This window comes from Lathamus discolor, chromosome 1 (assembly GCF_037157495.1).
Source record: "Lathamus discolor isolate bLatDis1 chromosome 1, bLatDis1.hap1, whole genome shotgun sequence".
Lineage (NCBI taxonomy): Eukaryota > Metazoa > Chordata > Aves > Psittaciformes > Psittacidae > Lathamus > Lathamus discolor.
The window spans coordinates 33,241,424-33,260,659 of NC_088884.1; the positions used below are offsets into that span (position 1 = coordinate 33,241,424).

The window sequence follows — 19,236 nt, forward strand, 5'->3', positions numbered from 1 at the left end:
AAAGATTAAAATCAGGCTCCTAAAACTTGCAGCTATCTGCCCTGCCCTTCTGATGGAGGCTGCCAGTGCCACCGCAGTAAGCCTGAAAACCCAATGAAGCAACTCCTGAACATCCCAAGGCCATTTATTAAGGTACGTAGATCCACTGAGTTTAACGCTTAGCTGAGAATGGCAGCAGCAACAAAGCTGTTTCATAAATCACACAGCAATCTTTGTTCAGAGGTGGGGCAACAACTTGTGCAGCATCCACTTCTGCATCTGAGCCATCTGATTTTATTCTGTGTCTCCATGTGGATGAACCCTTGGACTTCATCAGTGTTTACAAGTTAGTAAATTACAATCCTTCCAAAAGCAATTGTTGCAGAACAACAGGGCTACAGATGCTTTGCAGACTGTTCTTTTACTCAGTGCTGAACAGGCTCTCAGTTTTTGTTGGCTATTTTATTTTTTTTCCCATTTTTTTAACTTTTCACGGCCAGAAATGAAGCAGAAATGAGGGTTTGCTGCACACTCTCCTTTGCACCCCAGACAAGAACCGTGTTAAGTCACTGTCTCCATGCTGAAGAGTAACTCTCTTTCAGACACTTGGGTCCAATTCTATATCAAATTCAAAAGTATTATAGAGCAAATTACATAGGCCCTTATTTACATGTTTGTATTATACAGAATGAACAATCAAAGTAGCTGTTGATTTTAAATGATAAACTTTTATTCTGAATATACTGTTTTTGCACAAGAATTAACACAACAGTTCTAGGATTATAAACTTTTTATAACATTATTGTACAAATTTTTACAAAAAAATTAGTTTTTCCAGGCTTGTCAAGTTCCACAAAAGTGTCAAGAGAACACAAGAAAAGGGAGAAAGACCTGACCGCCGTGCGAGAGCAACCAAGTCTCTTTTTGCAGAAACGCAGACGGAGCATTTCAATAAAAATATCCCAGAAAGCATGATGCAGACATTCCATACAACACAAGAAGAGAAGACAGCTTTGTCAGATCACAATCACAATTCATGGCATCTGAACAAGACAGTATCCCTTTAGCCTCAGTGAAATTATTTCTTCAAGATGATGTTTTTCTTTTAAACCATAAACAGGACAGATGCAAGTAGCTGGGAAGAGGGTGAGGCTAACTTTTCAAAACTCTTGAATTGCTTTCAGACGCTTTGTTTTAATCTTTGTACAATAGTTTACAATGAGTATTAACAATATTAACATTGCGGTATGAAAAAAATCATAATAAATCTGGCCTTTGTTAAAGGCGTGGATGTCTGATGGAACAAGGGTAAAATTTATCCTAAGGAAGGAGTTATTAAGATTTCACCTTCAGTTTACATTCCCAAAACACCCAAGTGCGTTGCAGTGCCTTGTAGGCATTAATGTACTTCTTAATAACCAGTGTGCTAACAACTGAATTTTTAGGACCACTGGGACTGAGGTTGTGTTTTGAAATGAAAACATTCTAAGAACATTTTCTGAGCTTAAGTGTTAATGGGAACAAAAGGTCTTAATGTCTCTTCAGTGATACTGAACCACAGCAAGTAACACTTGGGTTGCAAAGGTCACTTAAAAGGGATACTGCTATCTGAACCCAGTAAGGCCAGTTTTTAAATTAGTAAAAGGAATAGTCTAGGAAAACTTACAAATGGCAGCAACACTGTTTTTTGTCAAGTCGAGCGGTAAAGCCTCAAGCATTAGAAACATGAAAAAGATCATACTAAAATCTTGAAGGTACAGGACCTAAAAATCTTGTCACTCAAACCTGCTGTGTCATGTTAAAAACCTGTTACAAATATGGACCACGATCAGTGTTTTGGCAGTAATGCTGGTTGTTTAAATGAAAAACTACAAAGAAACCTTTCATGTTAAATCCTCAGATCATGTTTTGCAAAGTACAATGCTGTAAAAACGTGGTGGTTATTTTTCAGACATACAATAGGCTGCATGACTTCTGAACTGAAACAGTTCCAACAGTTCCCTTAGTACTATTTAAAGGATCCAAGCAAAGATCAACAGAACTTTTTATCTGGCTTTAAAACAAAAAGCCCCCTTTTTACAACATATTGTGACTTGAAAATGTCTCAATTTAAAGCCTTGGATCAAATTTCTTCTCTCATAGACAAGAGATGACTATTATGCATTATCTGAGAGTAAAAATACTTTTCTGCATGAGGATATGTATTTGTTCATGCAATTTATTTCTAACAGACTGGTATTCACATTTTGAGATAGCTAGAGTTTACATTGCATTTTCCATCTGTGTTTTGTAATTTGCAGATATCTAGGTAGTGCATTATGAAGAATCTTGACCCTCACTTGGATATAATCAAAATATAGATTACTTTCTGCAGAAAGAAGCCAAAATGTCTTTTTTTCCCTTTTTAAAGAATTGAGTTCTGTGAGGAATATACTAAGCCCTTCTGCAAGGGCCAGATCTTGATTTTTCTATCAGATGGGTATAATGGCTAGAAAACTACATGCTCATACAGAAACATGTTTCTTCAGATCATACAAAGGGACAGAGGAGAGGAGAAAAGGACATTTCCCTCTCTGGATAACCCAAGAAGGCTGATGTATCTGCATGGCACGAGCTTCTCCCTCCTTTTGTATTTGAGCAGTCTAAGAGAAGTCGGATGAGAGAAAAAGCCACAGTCGTGTTCTGTGGTAGCACAGATTTTTGCCACCTTTCTATCTATATGCTCTAATCAAATATTAAGTAACTCAAAATACAGCCTGCCAGTGTAAGCAATTTGTTACAGTGTCAAATAACATAAATTTTCCATGCTCTTGGGAAGCTAAGTGAAGACTATAGAGGACAACATACTGACAATCTCTCAAGAAATTAACAGAGCAAAATGCAAGCTAATGTGTATTTTAAGTAATCTTAGAGTAAATGCAATGAGTGTAGTAAGCACTGGCCTAATCCTACAAAATTTGTTCCTCCCATAAAATTTCTATTGACCATGTTAAGGAAAAATACAGGATGCAGTCTCAGAATTAGAAAGACTCAAACTAGCTGTTTATGAGGTGGTGACCAGTGATAGGGTGAAGAGAAGTGCAGTAATAGAACTGGAATGAAGAGCTCCAAGATTATTGTTGTTATTATCCATATTATCAAAATTAGCTCACCTTCCCTGAGGAGGACCTGAAGTCATCCAACACAATTGTCCTTCTAAACCCATGACTTTACTAGAGATATTTTTTCTTAAAAAACTAAATCTGTTTGCTGAACAAAAGGTCAGGTTTTACTTTTTCACTTGCTGTATTCTCAAACGTAAGAAAATACACAGCTGGAGCCAAGATATGTGAGAAAATCAACGAACCAGCCATGGGTATCACTACAGAAGACATCTGATCTTTAAAGACATGCCATGGCTTTCAGTAGCTTCTTCGGTTTTCATAGGATACTAACACATGCCCAATTATTTCTTTAAGCTTTTGGCATGATTAAAATTATATCGATCAATTGCCAGCATATACATATCAATGCTTTGCAGCTTATTTTTTTAAAGAGCTAGTGTATTGTGCCATGTTAATATTTGCATATTGCAGTTGTTAGCAGAATTGTACAATACCAACAAAGTTGCACATTCATTGGTTTAGCTGTCTTGCAATACTGTTTAGTTCTGAAAACTAGAAAATAAAAGCGCAAATCATATTTTGCATCAACACTATGCTACACTGTAATATCATAATTTACTGCACCAATCTGTATCATCAATGAGGTTGTATAAATACAACTTCTAAAAGTATTATTCACAATCAAGTATCAATGTGCATACATATAGATTCAAGGCTCCCCATTTGTTTTTTTCTAATCTCGGAAACCAGGACATTTTGCTGTTAAATATGCCATTTTCAATAATAAATAGCAACAGCAGAAGTTTTAATATTATGAGGGTATTTATATGAAGGAAACAAAGTGGGAACCTGATATGAACCTTACAGAACACACACTTCCAAAAATAAATGTGTTAAATCTGATTTTTATATACTTAAAATATCTGTACACAGATTTTCATGTGAGATCACTATTCTGTAAAAAATCCAACTCAACCCTTTTGTTACGATAGCTAAATTTACCCTATTTCCTCAGCTTTTTCATTACACAGTATATTCAGAGCTCTGTTTTATAATTTAATGATCTGCGATGTTCAGTTTCTCACACAATAACAGAATCACTCATTTACCTTTTCAATGGACTAAACTCTACCATCAAAGAAAACAAACTGAAAAACAATAGCACAGCATCATCATCATGCAAAATACCCTTGGAAACCAACGTTCAAATATCACAGTTTTTATTCACAAGCATTTTTGTTTGAGCCTTTAAAGAATTCTACTAGCTTTATGCATAACTGCATTGTGAAAAGGAGGTGAACATTACATTGAAATTAATTTTTTTCTGACAGAGGATGACATCAAGTTTAAGATGAGAATCACTTTTTAGTTAAACTCTCAAGCACCTTTATATTTCTAAAACCAGAAGTTTCTCCCCTTCCTTCCTTCAAACTAACAATTTATCAGCCTACCTTAGCTGGCTACATGATTCATTTGGAAGAATAACCCACTCATCATCAAGTGTTGAAATCACACTGAACTTCTGATGACTACCCAATATTTTCATTTTACTCAACTAGTTTGGACAGAACTGATGCTCAAAGCAGCCATCATGGTGCTAGTAGTGCAGACTGGGGAGTAGGTTTTCTTTTTTATTTTTGTTTTTTTTTTTAATAACTGTTTATGTAAAAGAATATAAATCTTCAAGATATCCAAAGCTTAAAAGAAATAAAAGTCATGTACATAAGCTATTGTCAGGGGAGCCCTTTTACATGAAGTCATCAAGATTACAACAACAAACAAACAAAAGGAAAAAATAATCTTAGATTCCCCAATGGAGCACATACAGAATTCTGTTTAGATGGCATAGATGATGCAGCATTCACACATGTTTAAGGATCTGACACTCCAACATGCAGCCACCGTGGGTGCCTTTATGAGTTTCACATCAAGTGATAACCAGACACGAGCACTGCTGTTCTGCTGCTGTCTGAATAGCTGACCCTTTTAAAATGAAACTGAGGCTATTGTTTTGGCAGGGTCTTGATTAAGTTATGCAGGTTTTGGTTTAGCAAGGTCATAACTGGTAGTGTCTGCTGCCAGATAACAGCCAAAGCAGGACCAACTGAATTCCTGCCATAGACCACAGTGATGGACTCAGACCAGAGGCACCACCGCAGTCGGCCGAATCTTCCTGTTGACAAGAAAAGAAGAAATCATTTAAAATTAATTATGATTAAATTTCCTGAGAAGTAATCTACACTTTAGCCTTCAACATTCTGAACTATTCTTGAGGCATCTTTTTGGTCTTATACATGTTATTTTGCCTAAAATAACATCAAAATAATTCCTGTGAGTTTGGCCGGTTTTTTATACTGAGAGTGGCAATGCTACATGGGAGGACTAAATACCTACAAGGCTTACTGCAGTCACTTACGAACTAGATGGGATACTTACACAGTCAAAAAAGAAATGGTATAGGATATGCCAGCAGGGCCCAATAAGCCACACCTATATTCCTGAAAATTACATCAATTTGGAGATTTTGAGTATCACTTTATTGTGAGGAAAGATGGAAAAAAAGATACCTTTTAAGGATTAGAAAGTGAATACCAGAGTATGTTCATGTCTGTTTCATCAACATGATCACACATTAAGATGAATATGCAGTGGAGATATGATCATACAAAATGAAAACCCTTTCTCTGTCTCTAATGCTGTATTTAAGCACAAGAACCAAATTTTCTGTTGGCTTTTTGTACGCATTTGATGCAGTCCCTGGAGAAGACACCCTCCAGCTTGAGGACTTGCTCTGAGCTGCACCACTCTGTCATGCATTAGTGGACCTAACTATTCATTATACCACACAGCAATCACACCTCTTTTCCCCATTCCTTTTTACTACTAATGCTGTTAGCCAGTCCCACTCTGCCTATAATTCATAATACCTTCCACATTATGGACTTACTCATTAGTCTGGATGAAATAGGTTTGATACCTGTTCTGACTTAGTAACTCTTCACACCTTGCTTCCCAGAACTGCGGCAATCTATGTTTAGCTGCCTAGAACACCAGGACAATGTTCCAGCCATGCCCTGCACAGGTAGTTCTGAAGGCTGAAAATACCTCGTCTTCCTCTTGTTTTCACTGTATTCTGTACCCACAGTATAAATTGACACTTTCCATTTTCCAAGGGATCCCAAGACTCCAATGGCAAGACAACAGTGTAGGTGGGAAGGGACTCAGATACAGTAAGAACTGGGAAAACTTCTTGAACAGGAGGAACATGTGCAGGGAAGGACAAACTGCACCTTAACAGTAACAGAGCCCGCCTGTTTGCACAGACATTAAAAAGGCTTTAGAAATTAAAGCAGAGGAGAGCCAATGGACATGAATAGCTCCTGGGTCAGACCGACATGCCACTGAGGCACATGTAACTAAAACCTAGAGTGTCTCAGAAGAGGGTGTGGGGGTTAGGGATAAAAAGTACAATCAGCATAAATATGGAAGGGTCAGTAAAATGCCTTTAATTTATTGTCATATGCTTAAGAAAAACTTTCAAGTGCTTCTAATGCCAGGAACATAAAATTAAGATGGGTGAATGAAGACAAGCCATTAATGAACCATCCCAATAGAATACACATATCAGAAAGCTGTTGGAAGGAAATTAATCAGTACGACAGAGCATTGCCAGGCTACCAAATTTGTAAGACTGGCAGCGCAGGACATACAGCAGAAGCATGTAAAGTATTAAAGGATAATACAAAGTGTAACAGCATAAAAGTATTACAGGAAAAGGAAAGTGTCATGGAATCTCTGTAAGGGTAAGAAGTATCAGAGTCTAGTAATACAAATGTATTACTAGAATTGCACTGCTGAGCACCCTGTCAAAGTGACAATATCATATATGAAATGTTATGTGATATTAGAAATGCCATGTATAAACTGGATTGATGCTTTATCAAAAAGAGATGTAGAGATCATATTTTTGGATATGATAAATGTCTTTTGGAATAAACAGCATCTGAATCCTTACTGGTGTATGGGTCCTTTTTCAAAGTCACTAGTAGACAGCTGCTCAGTATAGCTCTAGTAGACCACAATGCAATAGGATTTACCTTGTTATGTGAGAGATCAGACCAAACAAGTCCAAAAGAAAAGATACCAATTTCAAAAAAGGGAACTAGGTGAAAATTACCAAAAGCTGTTAAAAGAACCCCCAGAACAAAACAACAAACAAAACCAAGAAAACAGGAAAAAATCCAACAAAAAACAGAAAGCAGAAAAAAAACCCAAACCAAACAATAGAAGCATCATCTCAAAAAGCAAGTACCTTCAGAGGATCCAGAAGGATATTTAGAAATATAATTTAAAAATCCAGGTAAAATAAATGCCAAAATTAGAATGATTAACCACCCAACCCTCACTACCCTCCTCCCTCCAAAAATCCAACCCCCAATAAATTACAACCCCCAAAATAAACCAAACACAGCCACCTAAAGAAACACTCCTGCATGAATCAGCGAGGAAATTAAGTACACTGCCATAGGGAAAAGGTCAGTATTTAAGAAAACAAGTTTACTCAAATGGACAAGAATGGGAGAGCACATGAAAATGGCAGATTAGATATAAACAGGAAATTAAGAATGCTGATAAAGATTTTTCTTACGACCTCCCTGCAAAATATGCTGAAAATGATAACAGAAAGTTTCAAATAAATCAAAAAGATGAAGACAAATACAGAGTTTGGGCAACTGCTTGATAACAGAGGTGTAAAGAGGGAACTTGGGAATTACAGGGCATAGCAAAAGATTTCAGTGAGTTCTTTGTGTCAATTTTAAGGGGCAAGGACCTTAATGAGATTCCCACTACACACAATGCATTCTTCTTAAAGAGGAGAGGTGATAGGAATCAGAATCAGTTTGGAGTAAATACATGGAAATCAGATACAGCAGTCAAATTAGGCTCAGTAAGTCACCAGAAATTAAAGCATTCACCAACAGTCTATTTTAGAAACTTGGATGTAAAGAAAAAACACAACTCTCCTAAAGCAAACAGCTCACGTTAGCTGCCATTTGTTATGAATAGCAGCCATTTCCAGACATGTCTCTGTTATCTATTAGCTTTGTAACTTAGTTCTATAATTTTGGCTTAGGCTTTGATTTTATTTTTTTTTTTTTTTTAGCTGAGTCCACTCTGTAAGTCCAAAATTCCTAAGGTTTACGGTCAAAAGTAAGTCATAAATGAACTCTGCTGCACCAGATTTGGAGTAGGATGCTAACATTTGAAGATGCACTGAACTTTCTGGTTTATTTAGTTTGGCTCTGTCACTTTTTCGCATCTGCATTGTGTCTTGTCCTGTAGTTTTAGTTCTGTTCAAAGCAACTAAAAATAATGTTGTGGTTTCTTCCTCACAGTGAGTACCATCAGAAGCAGAATTATCAGTAATAGTTTCTTCTAACATGAATTCAATGAACAGTGCTCTGTTACCTATTGGTATTTATGATTCTTATCACTGAAATCACTTAGAGGAGTCGTCTTTGAAGAAATAGTCTAAAGAAAAGCACAAGGTTTAAAATTTTCCAACAGAGAGGAAAATGTCTGGAGAGTAAGAAAGAAGTAAACTGAAGGTCTTACACACACTTGTGTATAATACTGTCCTGGGTTTACCAGGAGCCGTTTTGCTCCTTCTTAGTAACTGGTGCAAGCTCTGAGTTTTGACTTCCAGCCTGGGCAGAGAGCTGATAACACCGATTGTTTTTAATTGTTGTTAAGTAATGTTTATTCTGGCCAAGGACTTTGTGAGCCTCATGCTCTGCTGGGGATGAGGGGAAGCAGGAAGAAGCAGAGACAGGACACCTGACCCAAGCTAGCCAAAGAGGTATTCCATACCACAGCACGTCATGCCCAGGATATAACAGGGAGTTACCCAGAAGGGCGGGGACTGCAGGGTTGGACGAGGTATTGGTCAGTGCTTGGCTGGGGGGAGTGGGGTGAGTTATTGGTCAGCTGGTGTTGAGGTGTTGTATTCTTTCCTCTTGTTATTTCCTTTATCATTATTATTAGTGGTGGTAGCAGTAGTGATTTGTGTTATACCTTAGTTACTAAACTGTTCTTATCTCAACTCGTGGGAGTTGCATTCTTTTCGATTCTCCTCTCCGTCCCTCTGGGAGCAGGAGGAGGGCAAGAAAGGGGGGGAGTGAGTGGACGAGCTGTGTGGATCGGTTTAAACCATGACAAATACGAAGGGAAAAATATCATTATAGTGAAAACAGCACCCACGAAAAATACAGAGTAGATGGACCTCCACATATATAATTATACAGCATTCAGCTTTCATGTCACTCTGCATTATACCAAATATTGGGAAAAAACATTCATTAATCCTACCACTAAATGTACTTAACAAAAATAAATACATTCTGTTGCCCATTTCTATTCACTTTTTGAGAAGTTTTCTTTCGTTATGAGGGTTATTTTAACTAAGACAATTTACGGGCACTGCTTTTACATTCAACAGTTATACTACGTAATAATCTCATTGGACTAAAAATAAATATCTTAACATCTTTTGCTCTCTCCCTGAGACTACACAGAGCAGTTTTTAAAGGATTCATAACATCACAACACTGGAGAATGTCTTGGAAGCCTCATGCAGGGAAGGCATCTTATGAATGACACAGCTAAACTGTACTGGACAAAAGTATACAAGGTTTATACACATATTTGAAGGCTGGTGAGATTTGAAACTAATGATCAAAGCAACTGAATTTCTGAGGTTTTACCAATTTACCATGGTAAACCAGCAGTTCTGCCAAGAACAATTTCTAAATATTCTCTCTGGAACCAGTTATTCCTTTGTATCCTAAGCCAAGACAAAAATAGTAGTGGCAAAGAAGGTACAGTAAATCCTGTCTAAACTACTTTTTTCTCCCCCGCATTGCACATTGTCATTTTCTTGTGTGCTTTAACTGTTGTGACAATTGCAAGAAATGCGATCCCATCATTAACTCGGAACCATATTGAGGAAAATGTCAGTTTTGAATGGTCTTCAAAATGTCATCTTTGAAAACACTTCCACTCTACCTGAGCTTTAAGAAAACTTCTCACTGTTTCCTCTGACTGTTATTATTGAGGTTTCTCATAAAATCTCTTAACAGATTACACAGCATCAGTTTAGTTTATCTTTATCTTATCTCTACCTCATACAGCGCAATTAGACACTGAACTTTTTTAAGCAGTTTCACTGAAATTGTCCAGCCCATTGCATTAGTCACTACTACATTAGTCACACAGAAAACCTGAATAACCAACAGATCAGTTGGGGTTGTCCTTTCCTTGCTGTCTTCTAAATAATAATCGGTATATTTTTTCCCTTTGAAGACAGAAATAATAAGAAAATAAATTGGAAAGAATATTTTTTTTAACCAGTTTAATTTCATCAGAAGTGTATCAGAAATTTCTTTCATTAATAATTCACGTGTCAAGTTTTCTTGCATGTTTGAGGTATAGAAGTATCAAATCCAAATGTCATTTCCTTCGTATCATGCCTTACTGTGATAACTCTAAAGAGGGTTATTTTACACAGTCACACTGTGAAAATTATTCAGCAAGTGCAGAATGGAAATGAATGCTTTTGTAAAACCATATATTCACTGTTAAGTATCAAACCCACATATTCATTGATATATACCAACATTTCCTTGAAAGCAGTGCCAATCCAAAGTCTTAAAGACACACATGCAAATATAAGTACATATATATATACACATACACATCTAAGTCTATAAAAATACTTGTTACTCCTTTAGAAGCACACTGTAACTATTTAATGTACTAAAACTTTGTCTTGAAACCTTAATCAAAAGATAAAGCAACAATATCTGCCAAAAAGGCTTCTGATCTGGCCTTTGACATAACTGGTTATTTCAAAGTTATACCTTTTATAAGCATATATTTTAAATGCTTCGTATGGCATGGAGAAGACTTTTGCTTTTACTCAAGAGCCATTTCAAGTTCCAATGCATGGTCTTTCATAAGTATATGTTACCCTCCTTTGGCTGGAATATCACACAAAGCTGTCAAAGCTGTACAGCCACCCGCATGTAGATCAGGGATACAGCCAACCCCATCAAGATGTACACAGTTGTCTGGGCTGCTAATCACCCTCAAATCTCTGTCTGACATCCCTGGGAGCTGACGGCAATAAGACATTCCCAGAAGGGGGTAAGGCCTTGTAGAGTTCTTCTTATTATCAGGCATGGCAAACGAAAAGAGTGCATGTACAAAGTAAGAGCAAGCTATTCAAGGTGGTGGTAAAGACTACTTTGTTACCCTTGATGAAAAAAACCCCAAACCAGATGCCATTATTGAACCTGATCAGCTGGTTTGTATCTGTGTTGGCTTCAGTGATTTTAATAAAACTACATAGAGTGAGAATACATTTCCAAAATCACAACATTATTAAAAACAGGATGGATGAATAGAACTACCTTTATAACATTCTGCTGCCAAAGATCTATCAACTAAAATGATATTTTGTGGGTTTCCCAGTTTTTTGGTTGGGCAGAAATACCATTTTAGGCATAAACAATTCAGCTCAAGGTGAGTCTGCTGCTTTATGTACATTGGACAGGAGCTTTTTAATTAAAACAAGGTTACTTACAGAGCAAATTGCATGAGTAAGAATATGAGATGTTAATCTTCCAGATTTTAATGTGAAATACCACTATCTTGGGGTAAGGGACCTTGACCTTTTCTAAAACCTTCAGCCATAGTTGTGCAAGTTCCTAAGTTTGCTAGAAATTACATCATTTAAATACAGGATAGGAAACTCCAGAATTACTCAAATACAGCTGTTAAACAGAACTTGAAGCTTTTTTCCACTGATATTTGAGTGCTATTCATTGAACCTTTCCCCAAGTATAAAGATAATATAAATTACTGAGAAAATAAGTGCTCTAAATTGTTACAATTTTCAATATTTTACCACCCTAACTCTGATAAATTACCTGTTTCCAGTTCTGTCTCTCGGTCGCTTTACTTTGATAGGTATGTTAGTATCTCCCTCTAGTGGTTTTCTGAGTAACAATATTGGTCAGAAACCCCTTCAGTGTAAAGTAAAAGGTCATGAATTTTGTTCCCTTTAGATCAGCAGCTCCCTGCATACATGTCACTAGCACAGCAATGCTCACTCTCACACTATTAAATACAGCACAGTCTAAAATGCCAAGGCTTTTGTTATGAGCTCTAGAGTCTGCAATAGGTCCGTAACCTGGACTTCAAGTACCTGTGTATTTCATTAGAAGAAAAAACTTGCTGCAATTAGGCAATGAGTATGTTCAAGTTGCAAAAATATAGGAAGTAAAAATATAATTTTATGAATTCACAGTTTAAGCAAGTTGATACACACTGTTACTTTCCATCTTTAACGTTTGTGTTAATGTGAATGCAGTGAAAACTCCTTCATCATTAACAAGGCTTCCTCATTCTTGCTATCCCTACACACAGCCTTATTTTTGCAGGTATAATGTTTCCGCATTACTTTGTACCTTTGCGTAGAAAACTTTCTTCTTCTGTTCATTTTAATAGGGACAAGGAAAAACATTCTTAAAGGAATGACACTGACTCGGTAAATGTGCGATCTCAGGGTTGACCAAACAGGTTCCCACATCTTTGTATTTGCTGTGGGAGAGGCCCCTTGTGTTCTGTAATTCTGACTTACGAGGCTCCAGATAAGGTTTTTTCATATTTAATTTCCCTTAACATTGCAACAGCAATTTGCTCCGGATTGCTTTTGGAACTTGTTTCATTCTGTTTTCTTTCATTATGTTTAGTAAGTAAAAAAAGTCTGCTAATTTTATAAGCCAAGAACAAAACAAAAAATTAGAGAAAGGAACTGACCATCCACACCACATGAAAACTTGCAGAAAAATGAAGATAGGAGCGGACATCATGGCAGAGGCACGACTCGTTGTGCATATAGGCTGATCCTATTAATAACGGGCAAAGTAGCGAGTAGAGGAAAGGAAAGAAAACACAGAAAAAAAGACACACAAGATGAGATATCATGCAGATTGCTGAAGTTAGCAGAGTTAATGTGAAAGCATCCACCCAAGAGCAAGAGATTGACAGCAAATTTTGCAAATAAACTTAACCAAAACAATCCACTCTTACGGAACACATGACTTACACACTGATTAGCACATCAAGCTAGTGAGCAACAGTTGTACTTTCACACATAATCATATCAGGAAGGTTTGGATTACATTTACAGTGGCCAGATAGTTTTTGGATGGTTTTTCAACTTTGTTTAAACTTTGCTGTCCAGTAAGATTTCCTTTTTAAAATCAAATTTAGTTATTTGAAGAAAAATGCACTGATTACCAACTGTCTGGACTTTTGTAACACTACTGACATCACAGCAAATGTGCCTCATAAAAGAAAAGCAGAGAATATATTGGAAAAAAAAACCCTTGCATTGGTATAAAGCAGTTATATCCAACTAAGTGCACTAGATTTGGACAATCTTTCCCTTGCAGAAATGGGATAAGGCATTATAAATGCCCTGTAAAAATATTTATTTTATATAATGCCAGGTACTTACATGTTCAGTACTTTTTATCTTGACATTTATACTGAACATTTTGAATTCAACATCTTCTCTTTCATAAAGTATTTTGAGAGGTAACACAGAGAGTATATTCAAAATAATCACCACACATGGCAGTTATAATCTCTTTCCTTCAAAACTGTGATGCATACCATACAGGGAGTACTAAACAGCATAGTTTTGACGATTTCATTAAACCAATGCTCTTTTATACCTGCTGAGAATGCAACTCAAGGTCAATACGTACTTGAAGAATTTTTAAGAAGAATAATACCCTAAACCAGATGTTTTAAAACAGTTATAAACACCTTAAATAATATTTGGAAATACTAGTATAAAATATTACTTCTGAGCCAGGATTATTATCTATTTGTGAAAGCCATAGAAGAACTGATTTTGACAGCACTGTACAGAGACCATCAGATTTATACTTGCTGATTTTTTTTTTTGTTTTAGTGGGAATCATGTGTGAAAGTTCAATGGCTATAGGAAAGGCAGATAAGAAAGCAGCTGCTAATTTTATGTTAATCATGGGATACTTGGAAGTAGAGTGGCTATGGTCTAGAGTGAACAGTATGTTTAGTGATAGATAAGTTACCAGGCACCAAGGTATATTTAAACATAGTTTTCACTGCTCTTCTAAAATAGTTCTACAAGTGCTTTTGAAGATAGTCCTAAAGTCTTACAAGTTCAGTTTTACCTGTTTGGCTTCATCGAAACAGACATCAGGACCTTTTCTGTATCTAGGTTGTTTGACCATTTCACAAGGATTTGGCCCTTCATCTGTTTCTCTGGTTAAGGAGCATGACTGTTTTTTCTGCATCAGACATTAACAGGATTAACATTCTGTTTTTGACTTTGTGAAGAAGATTTATGCTAATTCAGATATTGAAATAAACATCAATAGTCACTGTTCTCTGTTTAAATTAAACCAAACCAAACATCCAGATAAATAAAATACACTGCTTTAGTCAAAGAAATAAACATCCTGCATGACTTTTTAGAACCAATACTTCCAGAATCATATACAAAATAAAAATAAACCATGAGGTTTTAAAAGAATTTCTGTATTGCTTTTACTGACATTGCGTAAATATTACTTAAATATTTGATAAGGTAATAGACTTTCAACACTGATGATTGGTTATAGCATATGTTAGCACAGAGTAATTATGTTCAAATGAAGATACATGAGGAAGCCTGTTTGAAAGCATGTTATATACATGCTGAAAATTGCAATGAAGGCCTATAAGAACTACTGGTTTAGTTATGTGTACATCTCTAGTACCCCAAAAATCATAGACAAGATCATCCTATGCTGGCATAGAGAGTTAATGACAGAAAACCTAATCAGATCTCATTAGCATTTCAGTGATGACGCAGACAACGAAAATGCTGTCCAAACTAATAGCAGAACAGCAGGATAGAAATGGGACCAGTGACACGCTATTAATTAGCTAACTGTAAACATGAGGTAGTGCTTTAGCTTGTGTCTCTGAAATCTGTAATTGCTGATATTTAAGTGTAAATACTACACATTTGCCACAGGCTAACAAGGGACACAAGTTGCTGCAGCAAACTTGAAAGACATGGATGCAGTATACTGCAAAACTCTTTGAAACCTGCTTATATTACCATTCACTCAGTTAAGGGTTTTTTCTTCCACAGTTGGTAGTACACATGTTAAAGCTAATCTAGACTGTTTTAAAAAAACTGAACACCAAGACTTTACTTATCTTAGTAGCTCTAACTTATACTTGAAGCAATCCTATGCATACACTACTGTGGAGTACTACAGCAGCTTCATTGCAATGAGTGGGGATGCCCAATGGAAGAGAAGGCAAGAGGACAGGCAATTTAGTTGCAGAGATCTACATCTATCTTTGTCCCAGTGTTATCAGATTCACCTCCTCTTTCCTCTGCCGGGGCCCAGATGAAAGTGAAGTCAAACCTCAGAAACATTCTAAGAGCAATGTGCATGAGAAAAGCTCTATCAGCCAGAAGGAAGCAGAGTCTAATAATAACCATCTGAATAGCACCCAAAGGTCATTCTGTCTGCTTGTGTGATGTTATGCTACATCTGCATTTCATAATGTACCTTAGTTATGGAAAAGAAAGAATAGCTTAGTACTGCATAGTGGGAACAAAGATGAAGTAGTGCATTTAGTCAATATGAGCCCACCCAGCTGCCCTGAGTCGTTTACTGCTTTCTAGAAGGTTTTGGGTCTACAGGGAAAGTCAAGTCATGTGCCCATTTCCCACCAAACGTGCTCAATTTCCTATAGCAAGCACTGTGTATAAATTCAGATAGTGGCAACAGTTAATCAAACTGTCATGGACTGGAGCCAATTAGAATACTGGGCTGTGTTTACATAGTTCTGTGATGACATGGGTATTTCTTCCACCCCAATGTAACTTCCTTTTCAACCCAAGCGTAGACGGAATTCTAGATTTATTCATGTGGCAATGAATGCATTGCTTGTGCCAAAGAAACACAGTCATCTCTACCACCATCTGCTTTTCTTTCAGGAATGGGAGAAGCTGTCTCAACTAACTTCCTGACATGGACAAAGGTATTACTAATTGTTTTCCATATTCTGTTCATACTAATCCAAATTATAATCTGATTTACCAACTCTGGCTTATTATCCTTAAGCAGAGAAAAAATAAAATGGATTTATCCTGGCCTAGAATATGTATGTGTCGGTTTTATGTATTACCATTAGCATCTCCTACAGGTATCTAAACAAGTGAACAGGCTAAAGGCATAGAGATTGGCATGGAGGCGGCTGTAAATAAGAACCACCCTTCACATGCTTTTAATTTTAATGCATCAGTTGCAAGGACTCTGCTTAGCATGTAAGCCACTTATGTCTCCAGCCAGCTCTGAAGAAATTCTATGCTAGCAGCTGGATAAACTTTAGCCTTTGATGGTTAAAGCAGTTTCCACAAGAAGTAAAAAGTTCTCATTGGCACTGAGCACACACTAATGTCCTCCATCACTTCACCTTAGTGTTCCAAGCGTTAGGGCAGCACCCCAACTTTTCACAACCAAATGCTCTTATCTTGGTGTTGCCTTTTTTTGTTATTTCTTGAGACAAACATGACATACCCTTGTCTTTTCTAAAACCTGAACAAACCCAAACAGGCTTCCTTGCCTGTTTTGTGCTCCAGATGTCAACCACCTTGGCGGCCCTTCACTGGACTTCCTCCAGTATGTTACTGTGGTAGCAGGGAGCCCCAAACTGTACACTGAATTCCAGATGTGGTCTCGCTAGTGCTGAAGAGATGGCATGGATCAATCCTCCCAGCCTGCTGACTACACCCTTGCTACCATAGTTCAGGATGTGACTAGCCCTCTTCATTGTAAAGCCCAGTGCCCATTGATGTTCAGCTTCTTGTCCATCATGATTCTTAAGTCCTTTTCTGCAAAGCTTTCTAGTCACTCTGCTCCCAGCCTGTCCAGCTGCATGTCATTATTGTGTCCTGGATCCAAGACTTTGCTTCTGCCTTTTGGAAACTTCATTAAGTTCCTGTGAGCCCATTTCTGTTTAGGTCCTCATGAATAACAGCTTTGCTTCCTTCCTCAGTGCTTCCTGCTGCAGACCATTTGGGGTATCATCCATGAATATCTGTTCCTTCAAGTACTTCAATGGCAACCATGCTACTAACATGTATACAAAAGGGCCATTTTTTTTCCTCAAATATATTCCACCATATCATTGCCAAAAATCAATCCACACTATTAAATAATATGATCTTAAAGGATACCCGGCTTCTCTGCTTGCATGAGTGGCTTTGGGTCGCAGGAGCGGCACAGCAGTTGGCTGTCACTAATAATGAATACCAGATTGGTGTTTGAAATCTTCTCTGCATGATAAAGTCTGGAAAAAAAAAGCCAACAAAAGCTTATGTTTAAATGAAGCAAGGAAATCCCTATTTGAGAAGAACACACAGTATTGGAATAGAAGTAATTCAGCTCCACAGATTCGGTCTGCCTGCTACAGTTTAGCTTTCTCATTAATGAACAGCAAGCAACGTTTATAACAAATTTTGTAATCTTTTTGACACTTCCATGGTCCCCCTTTCAACTAGACTTATTAGTGGAAAAAATAGAAAAGAGCATAAAGTGAATTTAATTGAGTTAATAGCTACTTCTGTACTGCTACAACAGTAGCTGCACTGAGAAAAAAACAAAACCAGTCCAGCATCAATTCCTCCACTAACAACACTGAGAAAACCCCCAACCACAAAAAACAAACAAAATAGAAATTTCCTGGAAAGGCAGGCAGCCCTTCAAAAAAAATCCCAGAGAAATAAATCTTAGTATTTCTTTGCCATTAATAAAATATATTCTAGCTGTCAAAAAGAGGTTAAGTCAGGACAACCTGTCAGGTTAATTGCTTTTAGAGGATTCAAATACATTTTAATGCATATAAACCAACAAATATACATATAAATCAACAAACGAATCTTTTAATGTCGGTGGTTACCAGTCTATATAAGAAGAGTTTTGTTACTTAGGTGTGAATTGATTGGATTATTTCATACAGTTCACAGATGAAGAGACTGTACCACTGAATGGGTTCAACAAGAGGACAAAATAATTGTTAATTAAATACCTTATGTTGTGCTTACGTATCTGGTTGTTTTAACCAGCTCAAATTGTCCTTTCATATTCATTCTCACACTGTGGCACTATTTTTGCAATATTAATGAAAGCGCTCCTGCAGCCTCTCAGTAAACTGAAGAACCCTTCTGAAAACTCTCCAGATTAAAAACCAAAACAACAAAAGCAAACCACAAACAAACAAAAAAAACCCCAAAATCAAAACCAAAACCAAGTCAAGAAAACTTACAGAAAATGAAGTCAAACCCCCATCTTAATGAGTTCTCTGCACAACCAGGTACCGCACAAACACATACTAACAACATGGAGGAGGAAGTATGGAAGTAGGAAAAAATGTCTTTATGTTTTGTCTGAATTCACCATATCCTCTATCTTTCTTTCCTGGCTTGAAATATTGTCTTCAAGCAGTTTGAAATTTGATTGTTAATTTAAATTTCCAATACATTTTCAGAAACTTCTAATGTATGCAAACTTTCAACCCAGCAGGATTTTGCAAGAAACACAGAACTAGGTACAAGGTGCTATGTTTCTGAAGTATCGAGGGCTTTTTTTTAACCATAACATTAAACATCATTTTGAATAGGCACATGAAGCCTGAAAGTAAGTCTTTCAATCACAAACCAAAACAACATGGATTGCTTAATAAGATCCACAGCTCTTAAATCATGAGTGCTATTGACTAGAAGGTAAATTTTAAGGTAAATTGCATAATCTTTTTGACCATCAAAAATACCAGTACATAACCAGATTAAAGAAAATCATCTCATTCTGAATATTGTGGAATGGCTTCAAGGTGACATAATAAATTTCAAAAATCCGAACTGTTACAAGGATAGAAATACAATTTTCATGGAGCTTATACAGACTATAAAACAAAAATTTGACCAAAATATTTCTATAATTCTGTAATTACTACTATTAAAATTCATTAT

General features: G+C 36.7%; 1 protein-coding gene across 1 annotated transcript in view; it reads right to left on the reverse strand.

Annotated features, from left to right (window-relative positions):
* Positions 1–687: 687 nt before the first annotated feature.
* CACNA2D1 (calcium voltage-gated channel auxiliary subunit alpha2delta 1) overlaps positions 688–19,236 on the reverse strand; it is a 392,282-nt gene continuing 373,733 nt past the window's right edge. The window contains exons 36-38 of the mRNA XM_065667215.1: positions 17,446–17,558; positions 14,375–14,457; positions 688–5,256 (exon numbers count right to left, since the gene is read on the reverse strand). Of these exons, the coding sequence (XP_065523287.1) occupies positions 5,140–5,256; positions 14,375–14,457; positions 17,446–17,558 (313 nt within the window). The 3' untranslated portion in view covers positions 688–5,139. The remainder of the gene's footprint in view (positions 5,257–14,374; positions 14,458–17,445; positions 17,559–19,236) is intronic.